General features: G+C 44.9%; 1 protein-coding gene across 1 annotated transcript in view; it reads right to left on the minus strand.

Moving 5' to 3' along the window:
* Positions 1-3,064: 3,064 nt before the first annotated feature.
* Positions 3,065-26,782, minus strand: part of AOAH (acyloxyacyl hydrolase) — an 82,090-nt gene continuing 58,372 nt past the window's right edge. Inside the window, exons 15-22 of the mRNA XM_075745462.1 lie at positions 25,904-25,940; positions 24,804-24,878; positions 18,279-18,451; positions 15,445-15,503; positions 15,302-15,361; positions 13,596-13,692; positions 9,788-9,864; positions 3,065-3,703 (exon numbers count right to left, since the gene is read on the minus strand). Of these exons, the coding sequence (XP_075601577.1) occupies positions 3,575-3,703; positions 9,788-9,864; positions 13,596-13,692; positions 15,302-15,361; positions 15,445-15,503; positions 18,279-18,451; positions 24,804-24,878; positions 25,904-25,940 (707 nt within the window). The 3' untranslated portion in view covers positions 3,065-3,574. The remainder of the gene's footprint in view (positions 3,704-9,787; positions 9,865-13,595; positions 13,693-15,301; positions 15,362-15,444; positions 15,504-18,278; positions 18,452-24,803; positions 24,879-25,903; positions 25,941-26,782) is intronic.

Genomic DNA, 26,782 nt, shown 5'->3' on the forward strand with positions numbered 1-26,782 from the left:
CATGATGTCATCTATGCATTTGAGATACGAGTTTGACTGGACTCTGCACAATGGATAAGAAAGGATTCTATTCAGTATGTGTATCCCAAAATGCTGCTTGTTTTGAGAAGATAACGTGATGCCTCAGGGGTAGCCGGCACCAAATTATCTTGTAATAAGAGACATGGCTGCAGTGTAGCAATGCAGCATGGGCAGTGGAAGAGCAAGTATCATCTGTTGATCCATGGTAGGCTGTCTACTTAAACTTCCAAGTAGATGCTAATAAAACTCGTTAAATCTAAAATTATGAAATGAGTCCATAGAAAGGTGTTAAGAATGGAACTGGATATATCCAAAGGAGTGACATATTTTTATTTAGGCTACTTGTGCTGTTATCCATTGTGGAAACTAATCTGTGTGTGTTCGTTGCCCAAGATGAAAAATCATCCTCATCAGGGAAAGGTGTCATGTGTAACAGGGGTTGTAAGTTAGAAAAGCTGTCCTGAATGGTGAGTTCTAGGCACAAGCTATCAGTGGCGATGACATGCGCTACTGCAGCCAGCAAAGTGTGTGACGCTAGCTGAGCAGCAAGCCTGCGCTTGCAGCCTCACTGACCTGTGCTTCTGTGTACCTCCTCCCCTCCCCCGGTCCCCTGCTCTTTTAAGGGTGAGCTATGGAAAAATTTTCCAAATGTTATCAAACCTATTTGGAAGAGGCCAGACTGCCCGAGTTCAAATAGCTTCAAGTAGCTATAGATGTTCTATACCGCAAAAATAGTTCCTACTGTCTGATTTCAAACAAAGCTTTAAGTTTTGTAAAAACAGTTTATGAGCAGAAAAACGTCAAAAAAACCCCTTTCCCTTTGCAGCGTGTTGGAACTGGCCAGTGATCCCTCCTGTATTCACATGTGTTAACTCTTCCCCCCAAAAAGACCTTGCTAGATCATTCCATTCTAGAAATCCATACTGCTATAAAGTTTGAATTTCATGGAACTACACTTAGATTTCCAAGGGAAACTCTTTTTTGGTTGTTTTTTTCTCCCCCTGTTTATTTCTCCCTTCCCCATGCATTTGTTACCTTCAACCAATCTAAGCACCAGGCAACAGTTAAACTAAGGGACTAGACTAGGATTCATAGTTTGTTACTGCTTTAGAATAAGTAAGCTTTCCCAGAAGCATTTGTTTAAATATAGGACATTTATTTTTAGAGTGGTACTGGTAAGTGATTGATGGTTGGGGGTGCAAATCTTCAGCTGGCTGTTGCATTCTTTGAAATAACAGAGAGGCATAGCAGTTGTAAAAGCTGATGGCTTAATAGGCCCCAAATTCATCTTTATTTGCAAATAGTTCCTGCATTAGTTACAAATTGAGTTTCTGTATACAGCCTGCTTCTAATTCTGAGCTGTGGAGCTCGCCTGTGAGGTGTGAGGCCATACGCCTTGGTTAGTGCTCCTTCGGCCTGTGGCAAACCCATTTCCTGAAGCCCCCTGGAGTCCCCATATCCAGCACGGAGCGATTATACCGGGGAAATCCGAGAGCTGTGCCTCAGGGTTCAGCTATGGGGGTTTCAGGTCATCTTTGATTGAGAAGATGCTGTTCTAATTTAATAAGAAAGCTTTTCTTCCATTGTTCAGAAATTCAAGATGTTCACTGATAAGAAAGTCTATAAATGGAAAATGCTTTGCTCTGGGCAATGAAGCTTATTTTAGCTGAGGAAATTTCAGTTTTACTAGCTTGTAAAAGTCCTAATTGGCATTAAATCCCAACCTCAAATGAAATGCAATAATTTCCAATGAGATTGCCTGAAAATTTGGCTTCTAAACACATACTGTTCCCTTCCCCCTTTTAATTGCTACATTTCTGTATTTTGGTGTAGAGGAAATTATCTGATATTCTATAATTATTTTCTGTGCTGCACTTGGCCTATAGTAAAAACATATTGGATTCATTTGTTTCTGTTGTTGTATTGTTTTTTAAAGAAAGATAGGAAGGCTGAATAGGTAATGAAAAATAGTTAGAAGGTATTCTACCTTGCCGGTGTGCAACAAATGTTAGGCTCTTTGGTGGAGAGCATTTGTACAGGAAGCAGATAGTAGTAGAAGGAGAAGGAAATCTAAACGGCCTTCCTCAGGCATGCCTCTGTGGGGTTGAAACTGCTTCTTGGGAGACCGGATATTTTGGTAACATCTAAATGCCTTGAATGAATTGGGGCCTCATTAGTAAGTATCATTTAATTAAGGAATGTATTCCCTTTTGGTTTCCTAAAGTAGGTGACTTGAATATTTCTTTAAATGTCAGGAGTTGTCCCAAAGGAATTTCTATCTTAATAAGAGATGTGGTATTGACTGTATTTTAAAAAAAGGAAGAGGATCTAGGATAGCAGTAATACATGCTTCCATCAAAATAGCATTAGCCAAGTCATCCTCCACCTAATCCAAACACTGAGCAGATGCATCTCCTACAGCCGCAGCCAGTGTGCTTGAGGTCCACGCACAGCCAGAACATCTCCTTTGGGCTGGGCTGCACCCCAAGAGCTGGCTCAGGGGTGACCCCTTACGCACGGAACCTGGTCAGAACAGAGAGCAGAGCAACTCTACCTGAGCTTTGGCTGACTTGGAGGGCTTTTAGCCATGTCATGTTAACGCCGCCTATTTACCAGATTTTTTCCGTGTATGATTAGTGATGTTTTATGCCAACTGATCCCTTCATCACCAGCAGGGCTGTTGGTAGAGCAGAGCTGTCTATTTACTTATTTATTCGTTTATTTTGCTAAGAGCATTGGATAAGCTGGCGAAAAACCTACTAGTAACTCTCAACCTTCAAGTCTGTGTATGAATTAGAGCAGGCAAGAGCTGCCCAGTATCTTCAGTGATTCCCTTGGTCATGCTCGTAAAAGGCATGGGACTGCGTATATCATACTTGTTAGGAAGCAGAAGAGTAAAGATGTATTAAAGCTTGAAAAAGCAACCTGTTTTAAATACGTGAAGGGTTGTCAAGTTACTATCTTGTTAATGGCAGGGAAAGAGAACCTGTGCTCAGTCAGCCTGCACTAATGCTGCCAGGCAAATCAAAATTCTAGCGCCTTGTTATTCCTGGCACATTTTAATAAGCAAATAGCAGCTAAACAATGTATTGACAGTCAGGGCAATTACATACGCACAATTTATAGCAACATAATGAGTTTGGGGTTCCCACACACACACTTCTGGGATCAGATTAACTGTTGAAACAGTACAAATGGAAAGCCCAGAAAGAACATTCTGCAGGGGGGAAAAAAAAAAAAATACAAGGTAGGGCTAGGAGTTTGCTATATATGGAAAATAATCATACAGATTTACAAACCAGTACAATAAATGGTCCAGTTGGCAGGTATCCTTTGATTTTTTATTTTTGTAGCTCCACAGAAAAAGCATAGCCTATTTGTGCAGGTGAGATACAGAGAAGAACACTGTTGTGTTACGTCCACTGCTACTGCCTCTGATAACTCGCCCTCCCCCTTTCTTGTGTGTGTGTGTCTGTGTCTGATCATCTTGTTTTGTAGAATGCGCTGGGAAGCATCACCAAAAAAACGCGTCAGGGTTCCGGCAGTTTGGAAGTCAGTGTCCACCTTGATCTTTGAATATCGCTTCAATCTGGTCGTTGAACGGATTCTCCTTTCCAAGCACTTGAGGCCATTCACGTAGCGCCTTCTGCCAGGTAATGCTTGTTCCAAGGGCTGCAGCAATCTGCAAACAGCACAAATACTATCAATTTCTTGTCCCTCTAATATAGCTGTTTCATGCCAGCGCCTGGGAGACCCCACCAGAAAGATGACTCCCCTGTATAGCCATGTCATGGACCACAACCTCTAACCAAAGAAAATAGCCCACTCCAGCTGCTTGAAAGGGGAAAAATCCTTCCGAACAGTAACAATGAGGTGAGGACCATATATCTGCACCTCCCTGACCCGTCACAAGACTATTGATAGTCTCCAACCGCTTCCTGATGCCTATGATGTCTGGTCCATAAACTTCTATGCAAAAGCCCTAGAGTCTGATTTTTTTTTTTTTTTTCCCCCTCAAAGGTATTTTGAAAGTATTTCAAAGGCACTGCTTGGATATAACACATAAAACTCTTGCAAGCCCCAAGGAATTCCTGCTCCTAAATGCCTCTGATATTTCTAATAAGTATTCTCTCTGCTAGCCGATAAGGAAACCACGGTTGTTGAGGAAAAAGAGGTCCAATTATATCTAGGTTCAAAACTACCCAGCTCTGATGCTCTAAGTTTGGGCCTGCTGCTGGTTGTCTTCACAGCTTTTTTCCATGAGACCTGCAGAAGTGGTAAAATAGCTTTCCTCCTTGCTATCAGAATCACTCTATCTTTCAGAAGAGTTTTTGCCCTAGAGGTTATGTACAGAAGAGAAATTGTATCCACTCTGTTGCCAGGGTGAAAAACTTCAGGGGTAGGAGAAAAGGGAAGGGAGAACAGCATGATTCTCCTTTAAACCAAGTTTTCATACCCTTTTAATGCTTTTTTGTTTTAATTTCTGACCCACAGTTATATTTTGCTTATATGGTAACTTTACTTTCAATCTTAAAACTCAATCTGACATGGATTTTAATTTTGAGGTTTAAATAAGGCTAACAAAGTATTTTTATTAAGGACCAAGATGGGTTTACGGAATCAAACTATTTGAATACTGATGTTTCAGAGTTTGGGAACAGACTGGAGCCTTTGGAGAATTTTTATGCACTTCTTTTAAAATCCTGTGCTTTTTGAAAGAAGCTGCCATGATGGGCCAGGAGACAAAAAACTTTCTTTTATTCAGAGCAATTGGGACAAGGGAGAGGGATGGGGAGATTTTGCAACAGGGTGTTTTCTCCTGGTCAAAATTTCTAATGGACCAAATGTGGTTTTTCTGGGATGTCCTATGGCTGCCAGAGGGCTGAGACCAGTCTCTATTCTGGCATGATCATTGCCAAACCTTCTTTACAAGTTCCAAAGCCTTCCATATGTGTTTTAGTAGAGTTGGTTGGTTTGTTTAAAAAAAAAAAAAAAATCCTACTATCTTTGCATGGTGAACCCTCTGCAAAAGTATCACTAGAAGTATGCTCTACAGTGTTCAGATTACTGTTGATTGGAATTTATGGTGTATCTGCTTAGACTGCCCTAAATTATGGAGGTCCTACTCACACACCATTTCATGTGGTCCTAAGGTTTTGGTTAATTACTCTATAAGCAGCATGGCACAGAGAAGGCTTCATGAGTCTAGGAATCGCTTTTCTTGTAGGTCTTTTTTAAATTCAAAGCTCTTGTGCTTTGAGACCTGCTACAATTTGTACATTTTTTGCAATTAATTTTTTGTGAGGACGACAAACCTTAAGCAATATTTTAAAGGAAATATTACCTATTCCTCAGAGAGCCCCGGGTGACTGCGACTGGGAGGTGGCTGTGTTATTTCAGCAGCTTTTGGCTATTTCCTCCTCCTGCACCAAACTGGTGATGAGCGTGCCTCTCAGCAAAGTGCAAATACCCAACTGATCTGATATGCGTCACTTCAGCTTCTTCTCTTTTTTCCCCTGACTGGAATGTGCTTTGCTATGTCTTAAGGAAAGAGAAAAGGGAGAATCTAATCACGCTCAAGCTGTGCTTTCCTGACTGTACATAATCATTAAGAATCTTCCAAGCGTCTCGGGTTCCAGTTTGTGATGCTCAGGGCTTTCGCGTTCTCTCTGGTAACTTCATAAAAGCAAGAAACGAAGCCATTTATGCAGGATCCTGTTGAAATGCATGGCTCTGTCGTCCAAACAAAGCAATCAGCTGTTCTAGAGAGAAGTAATGTCCTTGAAGCCATCTGGCACTCAGAATGGTTTGCAGTGAGATTTCATAGTAAGGGAGAGATGCTGAAAAAAAGTCCCTGGGTTTCCACTATAGTCAATAGGAAGAGAAAGTCAGGTTTCTTCCAAGGACAACTGAGCGGGATTTTGGGGTACGGTGCCTCAGAAACAGCTCTAGGGGGAACTTAGGAGGACTGAGTGATGCACTCAACTTTTAGGTGTCAAAAGTAAATGGTGTGAATTTCCTTTACCTACAGCCTGAGTTGGGTGTTTTGGAAAAAAACTTAATGGAGCCCAATTTTAGCTTTACTTAAGAGGAATGCAGTTATGCCAAGAATGAGTGTTTTGTTTGCAGCCTTCTGCTTTGAAATTTAATAAAACCATGTAGAGAACCGCTTCACCCCCCCTGAAATTTGCAGTAAGGGAATGTAGTTCTGAGCCTGGCTAAACAAATGACCACTTGGTGTTTATCCCTTCCTTCAAGGGTTTTAAAATATAAACTATTACCTGGAGTGAGAATTATGGGGGCTAATTTTTCCCGCCTGACTTTCCTAACCTACCCTTTTCCCAATGCATGAAAAACCAGAATAGATTTAATGGGAAAAGGGGAGTGTTGCCTTATTTAATTTTTCCTTCTTCTTGCAATGCTAAATACGCAACTCTCAGGGAGGTTTAATTCCCTTCCACCTCCTTCCTGCATAGCTGGATATACATCCTGACACCTGCTTCTGCCATGTTTATAACACGACAGGTTTTTTTTTACTCAAAGAAAGAGCAGATAAATGGCAGATGAAATCCAGGGGCAGGCACCAGACACCGGCTTATCCTGCCTACTGCTGTATCATAAGGATTAGGGATGACAGCACCCTTCCAGCTCATCCTCAGCAGGGAGGGGCACTGCAGTTCTTGTATCCCAAACTCCAAAGTTTCTCTGCATCTGAAGGCAAGAGCTAAAATGTTTATGCTTGTCTTGGAGTGCTGCTGAACTCAAAAACTTGTGAATATTTGTCAAGTGCTTTGACATCTTCAGGGAGAAAATTCAGTAGAAATGCCTAGGCTAGGTCTTATCTGTTGTATTTATTTGTTCAAGTGGTACGTGAGGCGTGAGGAATAGCTTCAGAGATAGAAGTAAGAGCTCCCATTCACTTGACAAGCTGCATGGCATCAATCCTCTCCAGCTAGGCAGCATTATATGGTATGAAAACCATACCTGGCCAGAGGCATTCACGTTGGTAGAAAGTAAAACTTTAAATAAAACTAGTATGAGGAGTGAGTGAATTGTTTATCATCTCTCTCAAGTGTACTCTTAAATATCACTCTCTGCTCACACTTCCCCTTCTTTTTATTAAGAGAGCCACTCTTTCGGAGCAGAGTGCTACATCTCAGTCCAAATAGTGGTATGTTGATAACAGACCTCTGTATACTAGCAGGAAAAGAAAAAATGATTTAAAGCAGTGGATGTTTGGATAAGGCTAATTAATAAATCCTAGAAGGGCAATAGCTCACTTGAAGTGAGGCATATCTACAGCTGGCACCTTAAGCGCAAGGGAAAATGTACCTAGAAAAGCATTAACGTCATCCTAAAAGCAGGAGGGGGAGATCATAACCACCGCAGGATGCCAGGTCCAGAGGGAGTGAAATATGGCAGTGCTCGGCCGGATCCAGCAGCTTGGCACTTCTGGGGGTTGCTTGTAGGTTTGCAGCTGTTCTTCAATACCCTTTTGTAATTTTCTTTTGGCTTAGGCAGGATCCCTTTAAGATAAATACTTGTTGCCTTCAATTCTGTGCTACCTTCCAGCTGCTGGTGGGATGCGGGTAATGGGCAAGAGCCTGGATGAAAAGCTGTGATCCGGCGAGCCTGGCTCCTTCGGTGGCCTGTTGCTGGGGGTTGTAAGAAGCCTCAGGCCAGCCTCAGGGTAAGACATAAAAATAATGCAAAGACCTTTTCTTCCTTACTTCAGACTGTTCGTATTGCACAGTTTCCCCAGATGGCAGGGTTGAGAATGAGGTTCGTTTCATCATTCTTTCCACCCTCATTTCATTTGCCAAGTTTTCTCTTAATTGCTTCCTTGCAAAAGTCCTGCAGCAAAAAATCCAGACACACTTTCTCCATGCTCCCAGGCTGCAAACTCATACTTTCATGCAGCTATCTCCTGGTACTGCGTGGTAGTCATCAGGAATTTCTACTATGATGGAGTCCCTCTTTGAACAGCAGGCTTTTTTGACTTGGCAAGGCCAAGCAAGTCACTGCATTGCTCCAGCTGACTGGCAGGGGTGTAAAAGATAGCAACTAAAGCACATATTTTGCCTTTGGATTTCCCTCTGCAGGTCTCCCCTGGCTGAACTGACAGCACAGACGACGAGTAAGCTGCTGAAATGTTGGAATCCATCAGTGCTTGCAACGCACACCTGTTGAAGTTCTTCTCCATGGACTGCTCTTTCCCAGCATGCCAGACAGCATTGCGTCAGGTTATTTGGTGATGGGGGTGTCGGAGTCAATATATGTGGGGTGTTAGCTCACATCATAAAACCGGTCCATAAATTCACCCCGTGCTTTTGAGCAGGGGGAGCTGCCCAGTGGCACTGCCAGTGGCTGGGCAGCACAGTGGGGTTCACTTGTGTGGCTTCGTCATGCCAGAATGGAAGAGTGCAGACAGAGGCAGCAGTGCCCTAGGCAACAGCTTCCTCCAAACTGCTCTCGCCATGGCACAGAGCTGGTACCACGCACCCACAAAAACATCACTGAGGAATGTCACTCCTCCTTCTCCCAGCTGCCGCCCAGACCTGCACCCCTGGGCAGGGCAGGGATGTTGGGAGTGGAGCTGGCTGCTTGGAGGGCACGTTTCCCTCGTAGCAGCAGGTAGCAAAAACCTTCTGGACTCATTGCTAAGTATATGGGATGGAGAGCGGCCACTGCTGCTGTCAGGCAGAGCCCTCTGGCAGAGAGGAGAAAATCACCTCTGCTGTGATTTGTCCCCTCATAATTTAGCCCAGCCTAATTCTTGCTCCAAGAGTCAAGATTGAAAAGCATGGGAAACAGGAGTGGTCTTTGGTTTTGGGACCTTCCCACCGCCCCGTGTTGACTTAGCAAGTGGGGGTGACCGTGTTGCAGCTGGCAGGAGAGCCCTGGTCAGGCTGTGCCTACCGGTGTGAGCCAGGGCTGCTACAGGCTGCACGCCAGCTTTCAGCTCACGTGTAGTTTTTCTCAGGGCGGTATGGGGAAGACTGGCTCCTGCTTTGCTTTGTGTATGTGTTTGAAATCCAAAGCTAGTGTATAGAAAACCAATTGCCTTGCTTTGTAGCTGATTGCCGAACATGCTCTCTCCATGTGTTTTACAGAGTCAGAAAAAACTACTTTGAAGTGAATACGGTGGGAACCAGGCAACCTCACACTAGGTTATTGAACCCAAGCAAGGACTTACAGCGGAGCAGCTGCTTCTCCTTCCCTTCCATTTATTTCTGACTGTAAACCTTCCCTTGCCACCAATCCTTGGAGGCCAAGCAAGTGGGAGAAAACTTCTTCATAATGTGTAGCTGCAGCGTAGCCGCAGAGCATAAAGCAATTTAAATGTATAGCTTCAAAAAGAAAGCTTTGTTCCAGGCTGCGATGGGGAAACCCATGGCCTCAGAGGCTGCAGGGTCATCTTGAGTTTTCGCAGTGCTGCACTGCTGCCCCAATCCTGCAAAGCTGCTGTTTGAGCAGGCAGGTAGCCACCCTACGCAGCAAGGATCTGGTTTTGTGGCTAAAGACCTGTTTGGCCAGGGTACCAGTGAATGAGAGAAAGAAAGCAGCAGAAGATCTTCCAGGAGCTACAGCAGAGTGCAGCCGGCTGAAACAGAGCTGTCTGCACTGAGGTCAAAGCCATTGCCTCTTTTAAAAGAGAAATCCCCCAAACCTACATCCCCTGTAGCGTGCTGACTGGGTACCGTGGGCAGCAACGGGTTCTGGCATCCCCCCTGCTCCCCCCTGTCTCCTGAGGACGGGTTTTTACCTGGCTGGGGTGGAAGCCATCGACTGGTTCGATCAGCTGCCAGGGCTCACCTCCCATCTTGCGCCACTCCTCAGCCGCTGCGAACAACGAGCAACGTAAGCAGAGGGGTTATCACCAGTGAGCACGTAGGCGCCTGCCCGGAGATGTACCCCCCTCTTCCTCAAAGCACCGACGGTATTTTTAAGCACAGGATGGCTCTGCATGAAGATTATGATAATTCATATAAAGTTGTCAGAGCCAATACTGTGTACAATCGCCTCTCCTCGGGGCAGTATTTAAGGCTTTATTGTTAATTTTTTTTCCTCTGCGATATTTATGCGAGGAAGTGCTTTGAACATCAGTGATCATAAAACAATTCACTTTCCCTCCCAACTAAGATGGATGCTGTAGCAAGTAAAGCTGTAAATTATTTAATACTGATTTAATACCTTTGCATTTCCCATTTTAGTTGCATCTTCAGCGGTGCAAGAAAATAAAGAGATAAAGAAAACAGTGCTTTTTAGAGAAAGGGATGGTAACACAATATTCACATGGGCTGACATCTGCAGGAATAGACTGTCATTTTCAGTTACTTCTCTTCTGAGAGGTCTTTTTCAACTCCAACAAAATAACCTTTTGAATTACATAAGCATGACAGTCAATGCAAATGATGCTGTGCTGTAAGCCCCAGAGCCATTAGAGAAGTAAAAAGCTTTCTCTCTTCAAAAGGGCTGCGCAGTGATCAAACATGGGACTAGTGGATATGGCATTAACAGACTGTAAATTCAATAATTTCTTTTATAATGACAGAATAAGAATTCTTAATAGCATTATGCAGGCGTCCTGTCAGGAGGAAAATGTTCTCCATCCAAGCACCACAGTTCTGATCTAGACCCAGTGCTGTTTGTTGGACCCTGGCTATTGGGTCAAAAAGTGACGTCTGGGTCCCCATACTACTTCTGAATTCACAGGAGGGTGATATTCCCGCTTTGACTATAGAAACCTACTAGAGATGTTTCTCAGAGTAACCCGTTTCAAGACACGGGGCTTGGAGCTTTGTTTCAAATTTGCAATATGTTGAGCACAACACATATTCACCTTAGATTACACCGCGGAGTGCACATATAGATGCGCAGACTGAGCTTGCCTAACTCCTTACATATGATGTTATACGTTGAGTATGAGGCCATATATTGTGTTTTACTTTGTAGATAGACTACTGTTCCATTGCCAGAAATAGCAGAGAAGTAACTAAGATAAGTAAGGTTTATATCAAAATGAGTGAATGTAGCGTGTTATACTTGACCTCCAAAAATCCTAGAGCAGTTGAACAAATACCCACCGAGTATGTCCACAGTTTGTCTTAAAAGTCCTTGGCTAGACTAGACTAGAGCTTGCTTCTGTTTATTGCACTGCTTCTTAAAGGAACCACTACGTTCTTCAGCCAAAGGCAACCCCTGCGCTTGAACATCCATCTAAATCTAGAATAAAGGCTAGTATACTCAAATTTTACTCCAAGAAAGCTGGGAGCTGCTATGTATATATATGCCCAGGCCAGGCTGAAATCAATGTACTCATCACAGTGTGCAACCACTGCTAAATATTTGATGTCTGGAGAGTTTAGGGGAGGATTTGTGCTTGCTTCAGAAAGAGACCAGAAAAGTAGGTCAGCAGCCTTAGCTGGCTTTTGAGCACACTCACGAACTGACAGCTTTCCTGACGGCAAGCTTGAATTGTTGGCTCCAGGGCTGCAGGAAACTTTGCAAAGTGTCTTTCAGAGCTGATGTTTGTGTGTGCATGTGTGATTTTGTTTACCTCATTTATTTAACGCGATGTAATCAAGAACAGCAAATTATATTAAGATGTTTCTTTTCGTGAAAGCAAATAAATTACCTAAAGTTAGTCATTTAACTTATTAAAGCAATTTGCCTACCCAGCAGGTAGTTTGTTCCAAATCCTAATGACTTGTTAAATATTAAGTAGCTGAGGCAAAAGCCGCAAAGAAACTTGGACATCCTGAAACTCTGTGCTACAATGTCGACCTTGACAGTGGAGCCCACCTCTCTAAGCTAAAGTTTTGGACAGAAAGACTCCCTCTCTCATCCCCCCTTCTTTACCTCCTCCTCTATATGGTCTGCATGAGACCCAGAACCAGCTTCCTGAATTGGGTCACATAAGATAAAATGAGTTCATGAATTTTGATAGGATTTGGCTGCAAAATGAGATTTTTTGCAATAATCTTAGGTGCCTTGGCAGCTTCGTGCTTCCAAGGACAGCCAGGCACTGATGGGCAGAGGCGTTAGAGATGTACCCTTTGAAGTATTGCCAGGGTGTTTCTGTCCCTTCATGGCTCCGTCTTTAGCTGTCTGCATGCTGGGATTTAAAATATAGTCCCCAGGCAAAATTTTTCAAGAAGGACCAATGTGGAACTACCTCTCTACGTGAATATAAAAACAAGGAAATGCAGATCAGGGTGGGTTTTTTTTCCAATTCTTATATAATATTTTTGGAACATAAAAATTCATGCCATCAGGGAGGGCCCCCAGGTGGCCAGGGCTCGAGCTCCTGTCCCGTGAACGGAGGCTGAAGGATGGGGATGGTCCATCCTGGGGAAGAGCCTACGAGGAGGCGATGAGGATGGGGCCAGTCTCTTCACAGCAGTGCAGTGGGAAGGGGAGAGACAACAGGCATAAGTTGAAATGTGGGAGGTTTAGGCTGGACACAGTGGAAAAAGCTGTTTTCTTACCTTCCCATCACTATCTAACTACTTGAATTTGTTGCCTATCTCAATCCCTCATGTCATGCTGCTCCTTTTTTTAAAAAAGAAAGTGTAACGGAGCTGGGTGATGCCTCAAGCTGGACCCATGCACATCTTGTGAGGGAATTGGAGCTGAGAGGGATCCAGGGACAGGCGTCTGTCCCCAGCCCCACAAGGACACTGTCCACTCATGCTCACAGTAATGAGGAGAAGTTTCTGGTTCTTTTAGGTTTTTTTTAAGTGTCGGTTGCAGAAGGAAGTGATTTAGGTATAATGTGCTTACCTAATATCATTTAAGATCACAGAAGGATGAGTTTTGTAAGCTCTTCAAGTCAAAAGCTACAGTAGTATGCAGGTGCTTAAGGAAGCATAGGAAAGAAGCCAGTTCTTCCTGGGAGAGGCACTTCTACTTTTGAAAACAGTGAGTTAAGAGAGGGTGGCTGTGGTATTCAGGCAGGAAAACTGGCTGAGAAAAGTTCCTGATGCATGGCTCATCCCAGAGGAGGCAATGCGAAGCCCAGTCAGTGCTGTAGTACACTACAGCTCATGAAGACCACCTTCACTGTTGCAAATATGCCGTCTCCAGCCTAGATGACCCGCTATAAAAGCAATGATCAAAAATAAAAGTGAAATCTTATGGACTGAGATAGGTTTGAGATTTCTTTTTTTGTTCATCAGCCTGAGAAGCTGCAGTGGACAAGCAGGAGGCATTTTTAGTAGATGCTCATCTGCTGTCCCTGTTGCCTCATCACCAACACCCCCTGCCACCCAAGTGCAAATGGCCGGTGTGCTGCACACCAGGGTTGTGGGTGCAGGGAGCAGCGGGGAGGTTGTGGTCCCCAGGCTGGTGGTGGGCTCTTGTCTCGGCAGAGGTCCACGGTTACCCCAACCAGGGAAGCCGGGAGATGGCATTAAGGGTCCCCACTTGGCCCCAGCCCTGCCAGCTGGGTCACCTAGGCTGGTGGCGATGCTGCCCTTCTCCCAGTACAGAGCTAAAACATAAGGAGTGTATTAGAAGCCCAGCACTTGACTAAACGCTTCATGAGAAAGACAGGGAAAAAAGCAACTTACTTTGTCTCAGTGGGAAATCCATGTAGAAAATATCAAAGTTGGCAAATTTCTCAGATCTTGCTATTTCTTTCAGGACATTGGAAAGTTGTAAAGCCCTCTGCAAAAATCAAGCGATTTAATGACGATTCATTTCTACTCATGCTGCTTTGCATGGATTCAAGCTTTTGTCATTGATGCTTGGTCAGGAATTTGAAAGCTATTGTTGCCTTTTTAGCTGGGGGAAAGGAGGTGAAATGGGGTTCTTCATCATAACATAGACTTGCATGAGCACCACCAGCTTTCGTGCTCCCCAGCTCACCATGCAATACATCATTGCAGGTTGCACTGAGGCCTCAGCCGATGTAGTAAGTTTAATACAGCATATGGTTATTTTACTGGACACCTCTTTTAGTAGTGTCTCTGTGCCTATATAAATATTCTGAATTTCTCAGTTTCGGAGGCCTCTTGATGAGTGGCAGCCCAGTAATTTCCATTCCTCTTAAAGAAAGCTGAAACTTTTAATGCAGGAAAAATGTTCTCCTTTCCCATTATCCTTCCCACTACTGCGTTGTGGGTGCTAACGCTTATCTAGCCAGACCAAATTCTGCTCTTACTTTCAGCAGAGTGAATTACCTCCATTGAGCGTCTACCTAACTGATATATCCAGCATGATTTCTACAGCTGTAACAGAGATCAGGATCTCCTAAATATTTAAATTGTGCAGTTTGGATAATAACATAGACAATTAGTTTCAGACAGGGGCTCAGAAAGAAGATTAATTCATACCCTGCAGACACATGAATTGTTCATGGGCAGAAGTTGTGTGTACTGTATGTTCTGTATTGTTGGTACAAATATATAAGCTGCAAGCCTGCAAAGATTTAGGAATGTGCTTAATTGCCTTCTCTGAAGTCAAGAAGGACAGGACATAAAACGAAACACATATGTAAGCCTTGGTGAAATTAAGGCCGTATTTTTTGTTTAGTGAATGCAAACTTTAATACAACTATACAGAGGGATGACATCTTTGATGATATTTGGTTAGTGGCTCTTTTACATGGCTGCAGGGGGGTGCTGGGATTAAAAAATCAGCTTGTACTATAGGGGAATAAGTGGCTGATATTATGTGACATTCACTTCTGCAGCCAGATTTTTAGGGTGAGTTTTAAGACATCTCTGTTCTGTCTGTTCCCATTCCTGCGCTGAGCCTGGATGCTCCTTGGTCACACCATCTGGTGATTAAGTCCACAGAAATGTGTCTGAGGAAGATTAGCACAAATCCCAAATAAAGACAGGGTAAGGCTCTTGCTTTCAGGACCTGCTCCCACTGCCAGGGAAGCCTACGCAGTTGGCTTTTCATACTCACAGCTACTTGATTCACAAGCCTTGCCTTTCTTATTGGGTACATTCTCCCCTTAAAGAACATGAACCTGAACAGTTTTATCTCAGGGAGATTGCATCCCTTGAGAATAAATTTGGGCAGCTGAGAGATTGGAAAGGGAATACATTTACAAATCCCTTAACTCAACCATGCTGCCTCCCAGAACCTGAGAGGTGTTTGAAAGGATGGCTACGGATGTTTCCGCATCTTCTCCCCGCCTTTGGAAGAAAAAAGTGTGCCGCTGTCTTGCCTTTGAGATATCAGGCTTATATCCTCAGACACAGGGACAAACTGGAGGAGCGTCTGTGCAAGATGTCGGTCCTGTTGCAGCCTCGTCGAGACTTACCTCTGAGGTCAAATTCCTGAGGGTCTCGTTGGGGGTCAGCCAGCCACTGCAGGGGCTCACCTGGGCAGGCATGGGGAGCAGGGCTTTAGCAGTGGGCCGAGAGGAATGGGGGGGGGCTCGTAAGTTAAAGCCAGAGACCTTACCTGGAGGCAGTCGAGGAAAGAATAAAGTTGACTGTACGTGACGTCCTTGTTCAGCTGCCCTGCAAAGCACAGAGAGGGAAACTTCATGTGCCTGATGGCCAAACGTAACTTCATTTTGCAGGTCTGCATTAGACCTCTCGGTCGGGAGAGGCACCCCGGGACCCCTGTCATCCCCCAGGTTACCCTCCCACCACCAGAGTCGGGGTGCAGCCGGTGGCACCAACGCATCCTTCCCTGCAGCACGCAGAGCCGCTTTCGCTCCTCCCGCACCCCTCTCCAGCCTTTCACGGGTGCTTCATCTCGTGTGCTTGGGGTTAGTCATCACAGCCTGCACCCATCTCCGAAGGGCGCAACTGATAGTTTATCCGTTAACGTGTCTCTCACCCTCCAACAAATGCAGGGGGTTGCAAAGCTGAAGGGAAGATTGAAGGTGACTGTATATACTCTGAGTTTCACATTTACCTCGGAGAGGTTAGCCTTAAAAAGGGAGGAACAATTTTGCTGTCATGGAGGGAATTGGATATGCTTGTGTGGGTGAGCAAATTCAAGCACCAAGTCAAACATCCAGCTGACATTCCCTAAAATTCACTGTGCAATGCAATAGCCTGGCTTGCTGAGAAAATTAAGTGTTTTCTTGACCTTTTTGCTGCTTTGGTAGCTACAACCAAGATGGAAACTAAATGGCCACTCAGCTCTCTGAGTTTGTAGCGCACTGATCATCCCATCAGGCTCCATTATTTTTGCAGTGCTGAAATATGAGACTTTTGTTGTTGTTCTGGGAACTGCAAAGTATGATCTCTCCCAAGTGAAACAGGCTCCTCAGGTTGCTGCTGCCTGATATAGATGTGATTCCTGCCTCGCTCACGGGCTGCCCCATCACCCAGCAGCAGTATCACCTACCTAGGGGGCAAAAGATGGGGACCTCAAAGATCTAGTGTCACCCATGGATATGGGGGGGTGACCCAGACCCGTGTACCCTGAAAGCATCAGGCCCTGGGATGGGCTGTCAGGGGGACCAGGGATTCGGCAGAAAGCCAGACCGATGTCTGGCTGCACCTGATTGGAAGCCAAGCAGGGAAACCTGCTCGCAATCCACCGGAAGATCTGCCAGAAGTGATCTCTTGCTGCAAAATGTGTTGCTTAGGATTAATTGAGTCTCTCCAAGGCAAAACCATCCCCTCTGAAAAATTTCCAACTGGTCCTATAGCTAATCACTCCTGATTTGGCTTGTGCCAAAAAATGCTACATGTTTTCTCTGATAATTAGATATCCAGTAGAGGAACAGTCCCTGTGACTCAAGGGAAGAAATGTATTTATGTGACTAAAAAATAATTATCACATGCTCCCTCTGCCCCAAGAGGGACAAAATTTTTCTTTTATTTTTCTTTTTTCTTCTTTCGCTTGATAGTAGTATAGTGCTTATTAGAGAAAACTGTAACAAGGTATCAGAAATAGAAATGGACACCTCAGACTTCCTGAGAAGAGGCAAGTACTTTTGAGGGGTAAAATAACCTGTAGTACATAATGCAGAAGCTGCAGGGCCACTGGCAGTGATTGGGGAACCTTGGGGAAACCACAGCACAGAGTCTGCTGAAAGCTCTAGTACCCAGAGGTTGCCAAAATCATCTGAAGATGTAATCTACCATTGTAATGATGTGATTTAGCTTCTCTCTCTCTCTTTACTGATGAGAACTAAGATGACAACCACTTTCCACCCATTCAGATGCAGGATGGTGTCCTTTACCCAAATAAAAAGGAGAGCATGATTTTGGTCTAAAATTTGACAGCAGAATGGCCACGATGGTTCCTTGTACACACATTTCACTGGAGAACAAGAGACTTACTCTAGATGTTTTGTATTTCTTTGTTACCTGCATAAAATATTTCACCTTCTTTATCTGCTGTTGGATGGTATGAACTTACAGAGAAGAGGTTCTGCAACCAGCTTCCAAGCTTCCCCACTCCACAACCTCCCACATCCTCAGGGAAATGTTTCCACACTGACCCCAGAGGCACCGCCATTGGACTAACCAAGGAGGTCACACGTCATTGCGTGTGAATGCAGCCCCATGCGATGATGTTCCTCCTTGCTGCTTGGCATGGGATGAAGCCAAGGAGCAAGTGGTCTGATTATGGTCAGACCTATGATTTCGTGCATGCTGAGATGACAGGTTCCCAAAGGCAGCCTCCAAATCTCTGAAAACACTGCCCCAAAGCACCTTACGGCAATTGCACTCTGAGGGAATGCTCCAAAACATGGCTGCACATGGTGTGAGGTTTCAGTCATCACACCTGTAGGTAGGGTAGGATATGGCAGGCACCCAGCGCTTGTGGAAAATTTATTTCTCTAATACCTAAGCCAGTCTTCTGCAACCCCCTGACTTAATCTTCTGTTGTGGACAATATCCAGTTTTACCAAGACCTCCACCAGTCAGTGAGTGGAAGTCTTCACCAAATGTCCAGCTCCACCTGTAACAACAACCAGGATGAAGTGCAGGCCGGCCAGCCACGATTTTGGGCAAAGACTGAGGCAGAATAGCTTGTTTCCACATCCACAGCACATATGAAGCCTGGTTTGGAGCTGAGAGGGTCCAGCTTGGGGGAGACCAGGCAGGTTAGGGGGTCTGCTATCTAACTGCCCTGTCCTGCACTGGGAATGGTAAGCTGGCTCTCCTACTTCTACTGTACAGCCAATATCTGTCTCATATTTCTCAGATCTCCTCCACTCTGTCAGGTTTGCTTGAAATTGTCAATAGATTCATAAATTACTCAGGGAGAGAAGGCAACACAAGCAGTCAGATAACCAGGAGGACCCTACAACATCTCATACTTACCTAGAGGATGGTATCTGTCATGCAGGTTATCCCAGAGAAAGCGGCCATCTACCAAGCCTGTTAAAATCACATGGCTGCCATTTGGAAGACGGGAGTCCAGGTATCGCAGAGCTTGCATCACGTTGGAAAGCATTTTTTTGGGTGTAGTCATGTGAGCCAGCGTGTCACGGTTCCTGCAGAAGAAGAGAATGCCAACATCAGGTAAATGTCAGGTAATATTGTGCCCCCCAAGAGGCACCTGAAACAGTGGAATTTTCTTCTTCCACATTAAGTTAGCTAAATAAAACCTTATCAAAATGACACTATGTGTTTTAGTCTCTCATTGTTACTCCCAAAATCAGAAGTGACATAGAAACCTCCCTTGGTGTAACCCTTCTCCATGCTAAAAACAGACAGATGCATCCTTTCTTTATAGAGTGGCCTCCTGTTGTGCGTTAACCCTGGTGGGCAGCTAAGCATCACACAGCTGCTCGCTCGCTCCCCCACCTGCCCCCCAGTGAGACAGGGGAAGAGGAAAGGAAGAGTAAAAGCAAGAAAACTTGGGGACCAAGATTAAAAAAAAAAAAAGTTATTCAATAAGCAAAAGAGAACTAGAAGAAGAGAGAAAGCAAGCAAAAGAAATGATGCAAAGGCAATCACTCACTCATCATCTCCAATGCCCAGCCAGTTCCTGAACAAACACTGGCTAACCACACACACCACACACACCCCCCCCCCCCCCCCCCCCCCCAAATGCCCTCCTCTTCCTTTTTATTCCTGACCATGATGTTACATAGCACGGACTATCCTTTTGGTCAGTTTGGGTCATCTGTCTGGTTGTGTCCCTTCCCAACCTCTTGTGCATCCCCAGTCCATTCACTGGAGAGGCAGAGTGATAAACAGAGAAGGCCCCAACACTGTACAAACACTGCTCAGCTGAAAAAGTGTGTTATCAGCATTGTTTTGGTCAAAAATCTAAACCACAGCACCATAGAAGCTGCTAAGCAGAAAATTAACTCTATCCTAGCCAGGCCCGGCACACCTCCATAAAGAAAAAAGTCTTAGCTCTCCTGCTGGTTTTATTCCACAGTTTGCAACTGAGGTAGTCTTTATTTATGGTGCAGCGAACCGAATCAGAGCCATGGAGCAGACTATGACCACACTGGTTTCCTGTGCTGTTAAAAATCCATGTAAAACTACTCCGGTAACCCTGGTGCCTTGCTCTTTGTAGCTGTTGCAGAGCATCTTAAGCGACTTTTGACATAAACCCAGGAACTTGCTTAGCTGTAGTCCTTAAAAGTCCACTGATTTTGGAGACTGCAAAGACACTGCCCTTGGTGTACTTATCAAACTCCAGTCTGACATTCAACTGATCTAATGTCTACCTCAAGTTTCATCAGGAAAAGGATCCGTCGCCCTCAGGGGATGTAGGGTGCTGCTGCACCTGATTAAAAAGCCTCCATTTTTTGGCTCTGAACAGGGAGAAATGGTGCTGCTCCACACACGTGGCTTCAGGGTGTGGGATGCCCTACAGACAGATGAAAGGGGGGCTTCTTTCCCCATGGGCTGCTGCATGTAGCCTACATTCAACATGCTCTTTGATTATGCCAGGTAGAAATATCTAAGGTAGCTTTGTCTCTCGTGAATCATACGCCTCTTTCTTACTACAGCTCTGCAGAAGGTCAGGAGAATAGCGAGGGGTCTGGACAAACATGGAAGACTGGAGGGAGGAGGTATTTAAGATAAAATAGTCCTCAGAAATGTTCATTAGGGTACAGGAACTGTGTTGGTGTCCCACATGAACTGAACATCCATGTTTTGTGCCTCACTGGCAGGCCTGAACCTCTTCAAGCCAGAGTCCCAGGCTCAGGTTTATCCTTCCCCTCTTGCATTTAGCTGTAAATGCCACAGGGTAGGGGGGAAATAAAATGCTGAAGTTGAAACAAATTTCAACTTATATAAAAGAAAAACAAACAAGCAAAGCCACCCCAGGCTGCCTAGAGAACACTGCTCTAGTTATGTTATCAGAACAACCGCTTTAGTACAGAAAAAGCGTTCATCGTTGCAGCACATCAACATGTGCGGCCGTGCATGGCATGGACTGTGCACCTTGGGAAGCAGGCTCTCGTGACAGTTTTGTTCCTGCCTTGGTGGTGCAGCTCAGCTGGACCAAGGCTTTCAGAGAAAAAGCCTCAACACCTGCTGAGGGGCTGATCTCGTTGCTCAAGACGAAAAGACAGGGGATGTCCTTCCACGTAGTGCGTAAGGTTGCACTAATACCCATCCTTATTGTTTTAGCGGTTCCCATGTTTTCTCCTCGTGGGCTCGTAGGGAAGCGATCAGCTTAGCAGCCAGGAGGCTCCATCCAGGTCCTTTCCCTGGGAAAGTCCCTTAATCTCTTCCATGGCTTCCCAGGGATAAGAGAAGGGCAAACTCTATGCTTGCAGTGCCAAGTGAGCTGCGGGGCAATCAGGAAGGATTTCTTGTCAGCGAGCAATGTAGAAGCAGGAGCTTTCAAAAGCATTGCTGTTCCATCTCGAGGCATTAGAAACATTTGTGCTTGGGGTGGGGAGGGGGTGTGTGCTGAGACCCATGTGGGACAACCGCATTCCCTGGCAAGGATTTGGGATTCTTCAGTGGGCTGCGTTTTGCACGCAAAATAATAATTAGGCAAGTGCCCTGGGCCCAGAAATTTATCTTAATGCAGTATGTGTTGCTGATGCATTTCAGACTTTCTGGTTAGGGAGAACTGAAAAACAGCATTAAGATTCAGGCTTATCCTTGGACAGCCACGCAAGCAAGGTACTTTTGAGATAAGACTGTGTTTTTTGCCCTTAAATTACTTCATTTTGCCTACAGGTGTTGCAGGACTTGATTTCAAAATACTGCTCTGATGTAAGGCCTCTACTGCGAGTAAACACATCAGTGTGAGACGAAATTAATGACATTTGTAACTCCACTTTCTCTCATCATTCTCTGCTGAAGTTGTGCAGATATTTCAGTGCGTTTCTTCACATTTCCTTTCTGTGCCAGGCTATGAAATTAAAACCAAAGGAGAAGCAAGCCATCTTACAGGCACGTTCGTTTTGGTCTCTGCCGTCAGGACTTCAAGGTGCCTGGGTGAACACCAGGGGCCGTTGTGGTACCCTCATATATTCCTCCCCAGTGACAGCCTTTGCCCACCTGGGACCTCTGGAAGCTGATGTTGGCCACGGTTCATTGTGTCAGAGCATAGCAAGCAGACGTTAATGTCAGGATTCTTGCTGCATTGGACCTGGGTATTTTAGGGAGGACTCCCTGCCCCCCTACAATGCACAAATACACAGTAATATCCTTGGATGTGCACACAGCTCCTGGCTGTCCTAACACCATGGGTTACCCCTAGCCGTGCACACATATAACACAGAGGGACCAGACAGCCTCGTGCAAAATCTGTGCAAAGCTTTTCCAGCTCTCCTCTGCCACAGAGACCTCCTACAGTCCTGTATAACAGGGTCTGGCATAGTCCAAACACAGCTCTCCACCCTCCTTCTGCACGGGGCTTGTGGGCCTGGACTGCCATGTCCTGCGAGGCAGCAGTTCCTCCCTCCCCGTGACCCCAACCCAAATAAATATGCCCCCCCAGCCAATGTTTCAGCCACACGTCTGCTTTCCAGCAGCATGCTGTTACATGCCCTGGGTTTGGGCCACTGGCATACGGGGCCAGCTGGTGAGCGAGCACACCACACGCACACACTCGCACACGCCACGTGCACGTACACGTACACGCAGAGCTGGATACACAGTGCAGGAGTTCAGCTCTAGCTTGCTGCAGAGGGGTGGCATGCCCGACACATGAGGGTTAGAGGTGTTGCACACTCACAAACTATTTTTAGGGCCAGAAGGGTGCAGCAGGGCTTTGGTGACAGTAGCGTTATGCTCTCGCTGGCACCAGTGCTGCTTTGTACAAGTTCCCTTCCCGGTGGCTGTCGGCTAACCCCCCCCTTTGCTGCTGTCACCTTTCTGTTTGTTGCAGATGCAAAGCTGGGAAAGAGAGGCTGGAGAAATGGTGCCTTACCCCAAATGCAACTAATACGTGCAATAATTGTACAGAATTTGAGACGGCTGGTGCTCATTATTTTCTTGTCTGAATTTTTTTTGTTCCAGGTCTGTGTGTCCCACTTTTACACCTCAGTGGGCTGAGAGATACCATTGCCATCTGTCTTTATTTTTCTAACCCCCCCGTTTGGACACCACAGTGTGGAGACTACTGGGAACGTGTAACACAGGCTGCCAATTTCATTATCTCTCTCCTCTACAAACATCCATATTACTCATTGCCCCGCTCTTCGCATGGAATGAAATACTGTCATTTTAACAATGCTTTGGCTAAAAGAGCTGTGTCTCCCATGTGCTCCGCACACTGCTCTCTTTTGAAGGTAAAATACAGGATAAGGCCAGAAGGGCTCTATTACTGCAGTTAAAAACTGTCCTTGAAGAGGTTTTTGTTTGTCAAGCCCTAGGTTTGAAGTCAAGCCCATTGGATGCTCTGTATCCTCCATAACCTCTGTGGGTACATCAGAGCCAGGGCAGCTACACACAGTGACCGGATGCTGAAAAAATCTCTCTTGGCTGTACATCCCACTCGATGGAAACAGCATGGAAACAGTATGCTGCTACAGAAGCTGCAGCATCTTTCCTTGCTGGAGTCACACGGATCACTACAGCCTGATAGCCTCTTTTGATGTTGCAAATGTTTTGGAAGAAAACAGACAGTAGAGAGAATTTGAGCAGACAAAAGTGGGTCTGCCAGGTAATGGATGCTGGAATAAAAAGACAGCAGAGTTTCAAGTAATAAATACTGGTTTGGAACATACAAATGGGCGAGGCAAGGCCAAAATGGTTTAAATTTGTGGAAAATTTCTTTTTACTTCAGGCAAGAATAGAAAGCAGTGTTAGAGACAGGGGAAGTGAAAGGAATAACCTGCAGAATGAGGAAAAAAAAATAAGGAAAAAGAAGTGCTTTTAGCAAAGCCAGTGAAACAGCAGAGTTGAAATATGTACACAACAGACCCCGGGCCAAGATTGGGACAAGACACCTCGAAAGTCTCTGCAGCAGGAGCCATGGACTTCAGCGAAGGTGCTATTTGGGAGGGGGGGAACTCATCATCCTGGGGGTGGTTGTAATGATACCTTCATAAGCTTCTCAATAAACAGATGCCCAGGACGGTCTTGTCAGCAAGTAGCAGGAGGTCTGTGACTGCTTTTCCCACTCAGTTGAAGGGTGGTGGCATTACTTTTGAGGATTTGTGCGTTCTTCCCATAACAGGAGGGTGGTGCTGAGGCCAGATTTGGCAGTTCTGGGCAGGGGCATGGACAGAGCACCATCACCAGAGGGAGATGCCAAGGGTGAAGGTTTCATGGGACATTATTCCTGCATGCTGCCCGCATGTGGCCAGGGAGATGGTGGTGCCAGGGAAGGACCTCAAAGGTGGTCCCTGTGGTCCCACTTCTGCCCTGCCTGACCTTAGCCCATCCCTGTCTGGAGTACAACACCCGACGTGCAAAGTTTCAACCCAAGCAACTTGCTGTTAAGCAAAGTTTTAGGATACCAAACCCAGGATATTTTAATGGCAAAGTATGACAGCATAACAGCTCCAACTTCATTATACAGCCTGCAGGTGAGACTTTTCAAAAGCTTCGGAAGGGGACTTAGCTGAGCGTGCGTCATTTATTGAAATTAGTGTTTTGAAAGTCTCTGCGTAAGTCAGATTTATTTCTTCCACTTAAAAGAAAACCTGAAGATTCATCATGGTGAAAATAATGTTACACTAACAACAGCACTTGGACCACCTGCAAAACCAAAACTGGTTGTGCTGTGCATTGGACTGGTTGCAAGGTGTTTTCTGCCTTCCCACTACCGGGAGGAAGGTAAGCATCCAACTAGTGACCTCTTGGTGTCCCTGTGAGCATTGCTAAAGGGTAATGTCAGAACTATTAGTTTTGAAAGCTTCAGTTCATTCTCCTGCTGAGCTTATGACGTGAGTAAAGCCAGAAAGACAAAACACCTCGTCAGGACAGCACAGCAAAGACTGCAGGCAGCGTGCAGCAGAGGCAGGGTGAAAATAGACCTCGACAGGGGACTACGTTGTCATTCTTCAGAAAAGGTAAACCAGTCACACTCTGCCTCCTGACAGGAGGTGACACACTGGGTAAGACAGATACACATGCTTTTAAACTCCTTTTTTTCCCCTCTGTTGTTGTTATACTTTGTTTCATCTGCTAAATGAGAAATATTCTACTTCAGACATCACATTGGTGACTTTATCTCTGCCTTGTAAAAGAAAGAAAAAAAGACAAGCCCCAGATGAGGACAGGTAGGTGGCTATGACAAATATAGGTAAGGCAACAATAAATATTTTCAGCAGAAAAATAAGAATGAAGCACAGTCCAATAGCAAAGAAAAATGCCATCATGGGGAAGTGCAAAGCAATGAGACATAAATGTAAGTACTCTAAAGAAGTAAAATTTATGATACTATAAATGTTAATTCAGTTTACACCTTACCCATTGCAGACATCATTCCCAATTGTAGCGTAAATAACTATGGCTGGATTGTCCAACAGCTGGTTTCTGGCCAAGCTAAAAGATAAATACACAGCTATATTAATGGGGAAATACGTTCTCAGTGTCTGAATCACACACCATGCTTGTATGAGATCACATCTGGAGTTAGCTTGTTTAGATTTGGCCAATGCTCTGATGGCTATGCTTCTACATTTGGGAGAGGGGTTTTTTTGTTTTGTTTTTTTCCCCTGTAGTTTTATAGTTTAGTAAAGTTTCTTAAATATAGTTTTTGTTACTTCTCCCTTTTGCCCCTCTTGTCTTGGACTTGTCTTTTTCCTGCTGGCTTTCTATCTCCTTTGTATTATTCAGAAGCCAAATTAAGTAATTTCATTTCAGGGCAAAGACATAAATCAAGATGGGAAGTTTTTAATCAGAGATGTGAGAAGACGACTATGCTTGGCTGACAACTAAGTTTATGAGTAGGATTGGGCTCAAGAACAAATCAGGATGTGGTTTGAAGTTCAGTGCTAGAGGGCAAGGATTCATTACTACTTTTTCTGGAAGAGAGAACAGTAAATCCCTTAGGACGTGAACTATGTCAGCATCAAGCAAACTAAATCAAACCCAAGTGCCCCACAGCCCACCCAAAGTAATCTGAAAAGGAGAGTTGCTGCCTCACACTGTCCAGTAGCTACTCAATCATATCCACATGGAGATAACACAGTGGACCTACCCATGTCTGTCTACCTTGCTACAAATCAGGAGTAATGCAGTTAGGACAAAGCACAGATTTAGGGAAAGGCTTAGTCTTTTCCCAAAAATCATTGGAAATGCTCCATTGGCTTAACTAGGCCAAGATCAAGGCCCTGGAGATGGTGACATCCACACTTTAAGACAGTTTTTCTTCTGTTGATGGATGTTCATACCAGGGAAGAAACAGCTAGCACTTCAGAGCACAGTGACCAAGGGAAGCTGTGCTTTTTAGGACACTTGTGGATAATACATTCCTTACAGTGCGCTGCTCGTTTCTTTTGAAGGAGTAGGACTCCAGCAACACTTCCGCACCCCCAGTCAGCATTTGAATCCCATTAAATACTCACCTTTTTATTAAATTGAGGAGGTTTCCTGAAGAACCACCTGATCACACGTAGTGGGAATAAGAGAAATAGTACAACATTGTTATAGTGACAAACAAAATGAAGTGCAAGACCCTAGTTCATTGCATATTTCCAAGAAGGTAGAAGCATTTAAAATAAAAATGGAACAAGTCATCTCTATAACCTTTTAGGGTGCCAGCATTAGGAAGTAAAGCTATATCCAGGGACCTGCTGCCTCTTACCTGAGTCCCACACTTCAGAGTGTAGAAAATCAAATACTTTTAAGTGCTGGGTTGTTTGGATCTGGCTTTTAATCCAGATCTGGCAGCTCCTTCCCATCTGTTGAACACAGTAGTCTCTTGTAAACCAGCCAACCTGACTTGTCAACAGTTGATCTACTTTTAACTTTCCCTATAAATTGCAAAGGGAACTGTTCTCACTCTTCTGAGAGAGTAAACGTCTCACAGCTATACCACATTGGGACTGACTCAGGTCCTAAACATAGGCACCAAGTGCCATTTTTGACATCCCAGAGATCCAAGACACCTGCAGCAGGGCTGGCAGATACAACACAGGATGCCTGAGAAATTGTGCACTTCTGGAGAGGCAGCTGGAAGTGGGAAAGATACTGTAAAGCATCTTAAATAGCACTAGACACCAAGATTTGGGCATCTGCATTGCTCTCCCCACGAGTGGCAGACTTACGAAAAATAGTATTAAGCCAGCTGTACCCCTCCTGAGAAGCTCTGCATTTCAATGGCAATTCACCCAAATGGCTGGATGCAAATCTTTCCTCCTGCAGGAAAAAGAGCATGCTACACCTAAGCATCTGTGAGGTCTATAATCTTTCATTTATGTCCTGAATGAGAAAAGCATTCCCAA

Source organism: Balearica regulorum, chromosome 2 (assembly GCF_011004875.1).
Source record: "Balearica regulorum gibbericeps isolate bBalReg1 chromosome 2, bBalReg1.pri, whole genome shotgun sequence".
Taxonomy (NCBI): Eukaryota; Metazoa; Chordata; class Aves; order Gruiformes; family Gruidae; genus Balearica; species Balearica regulorum.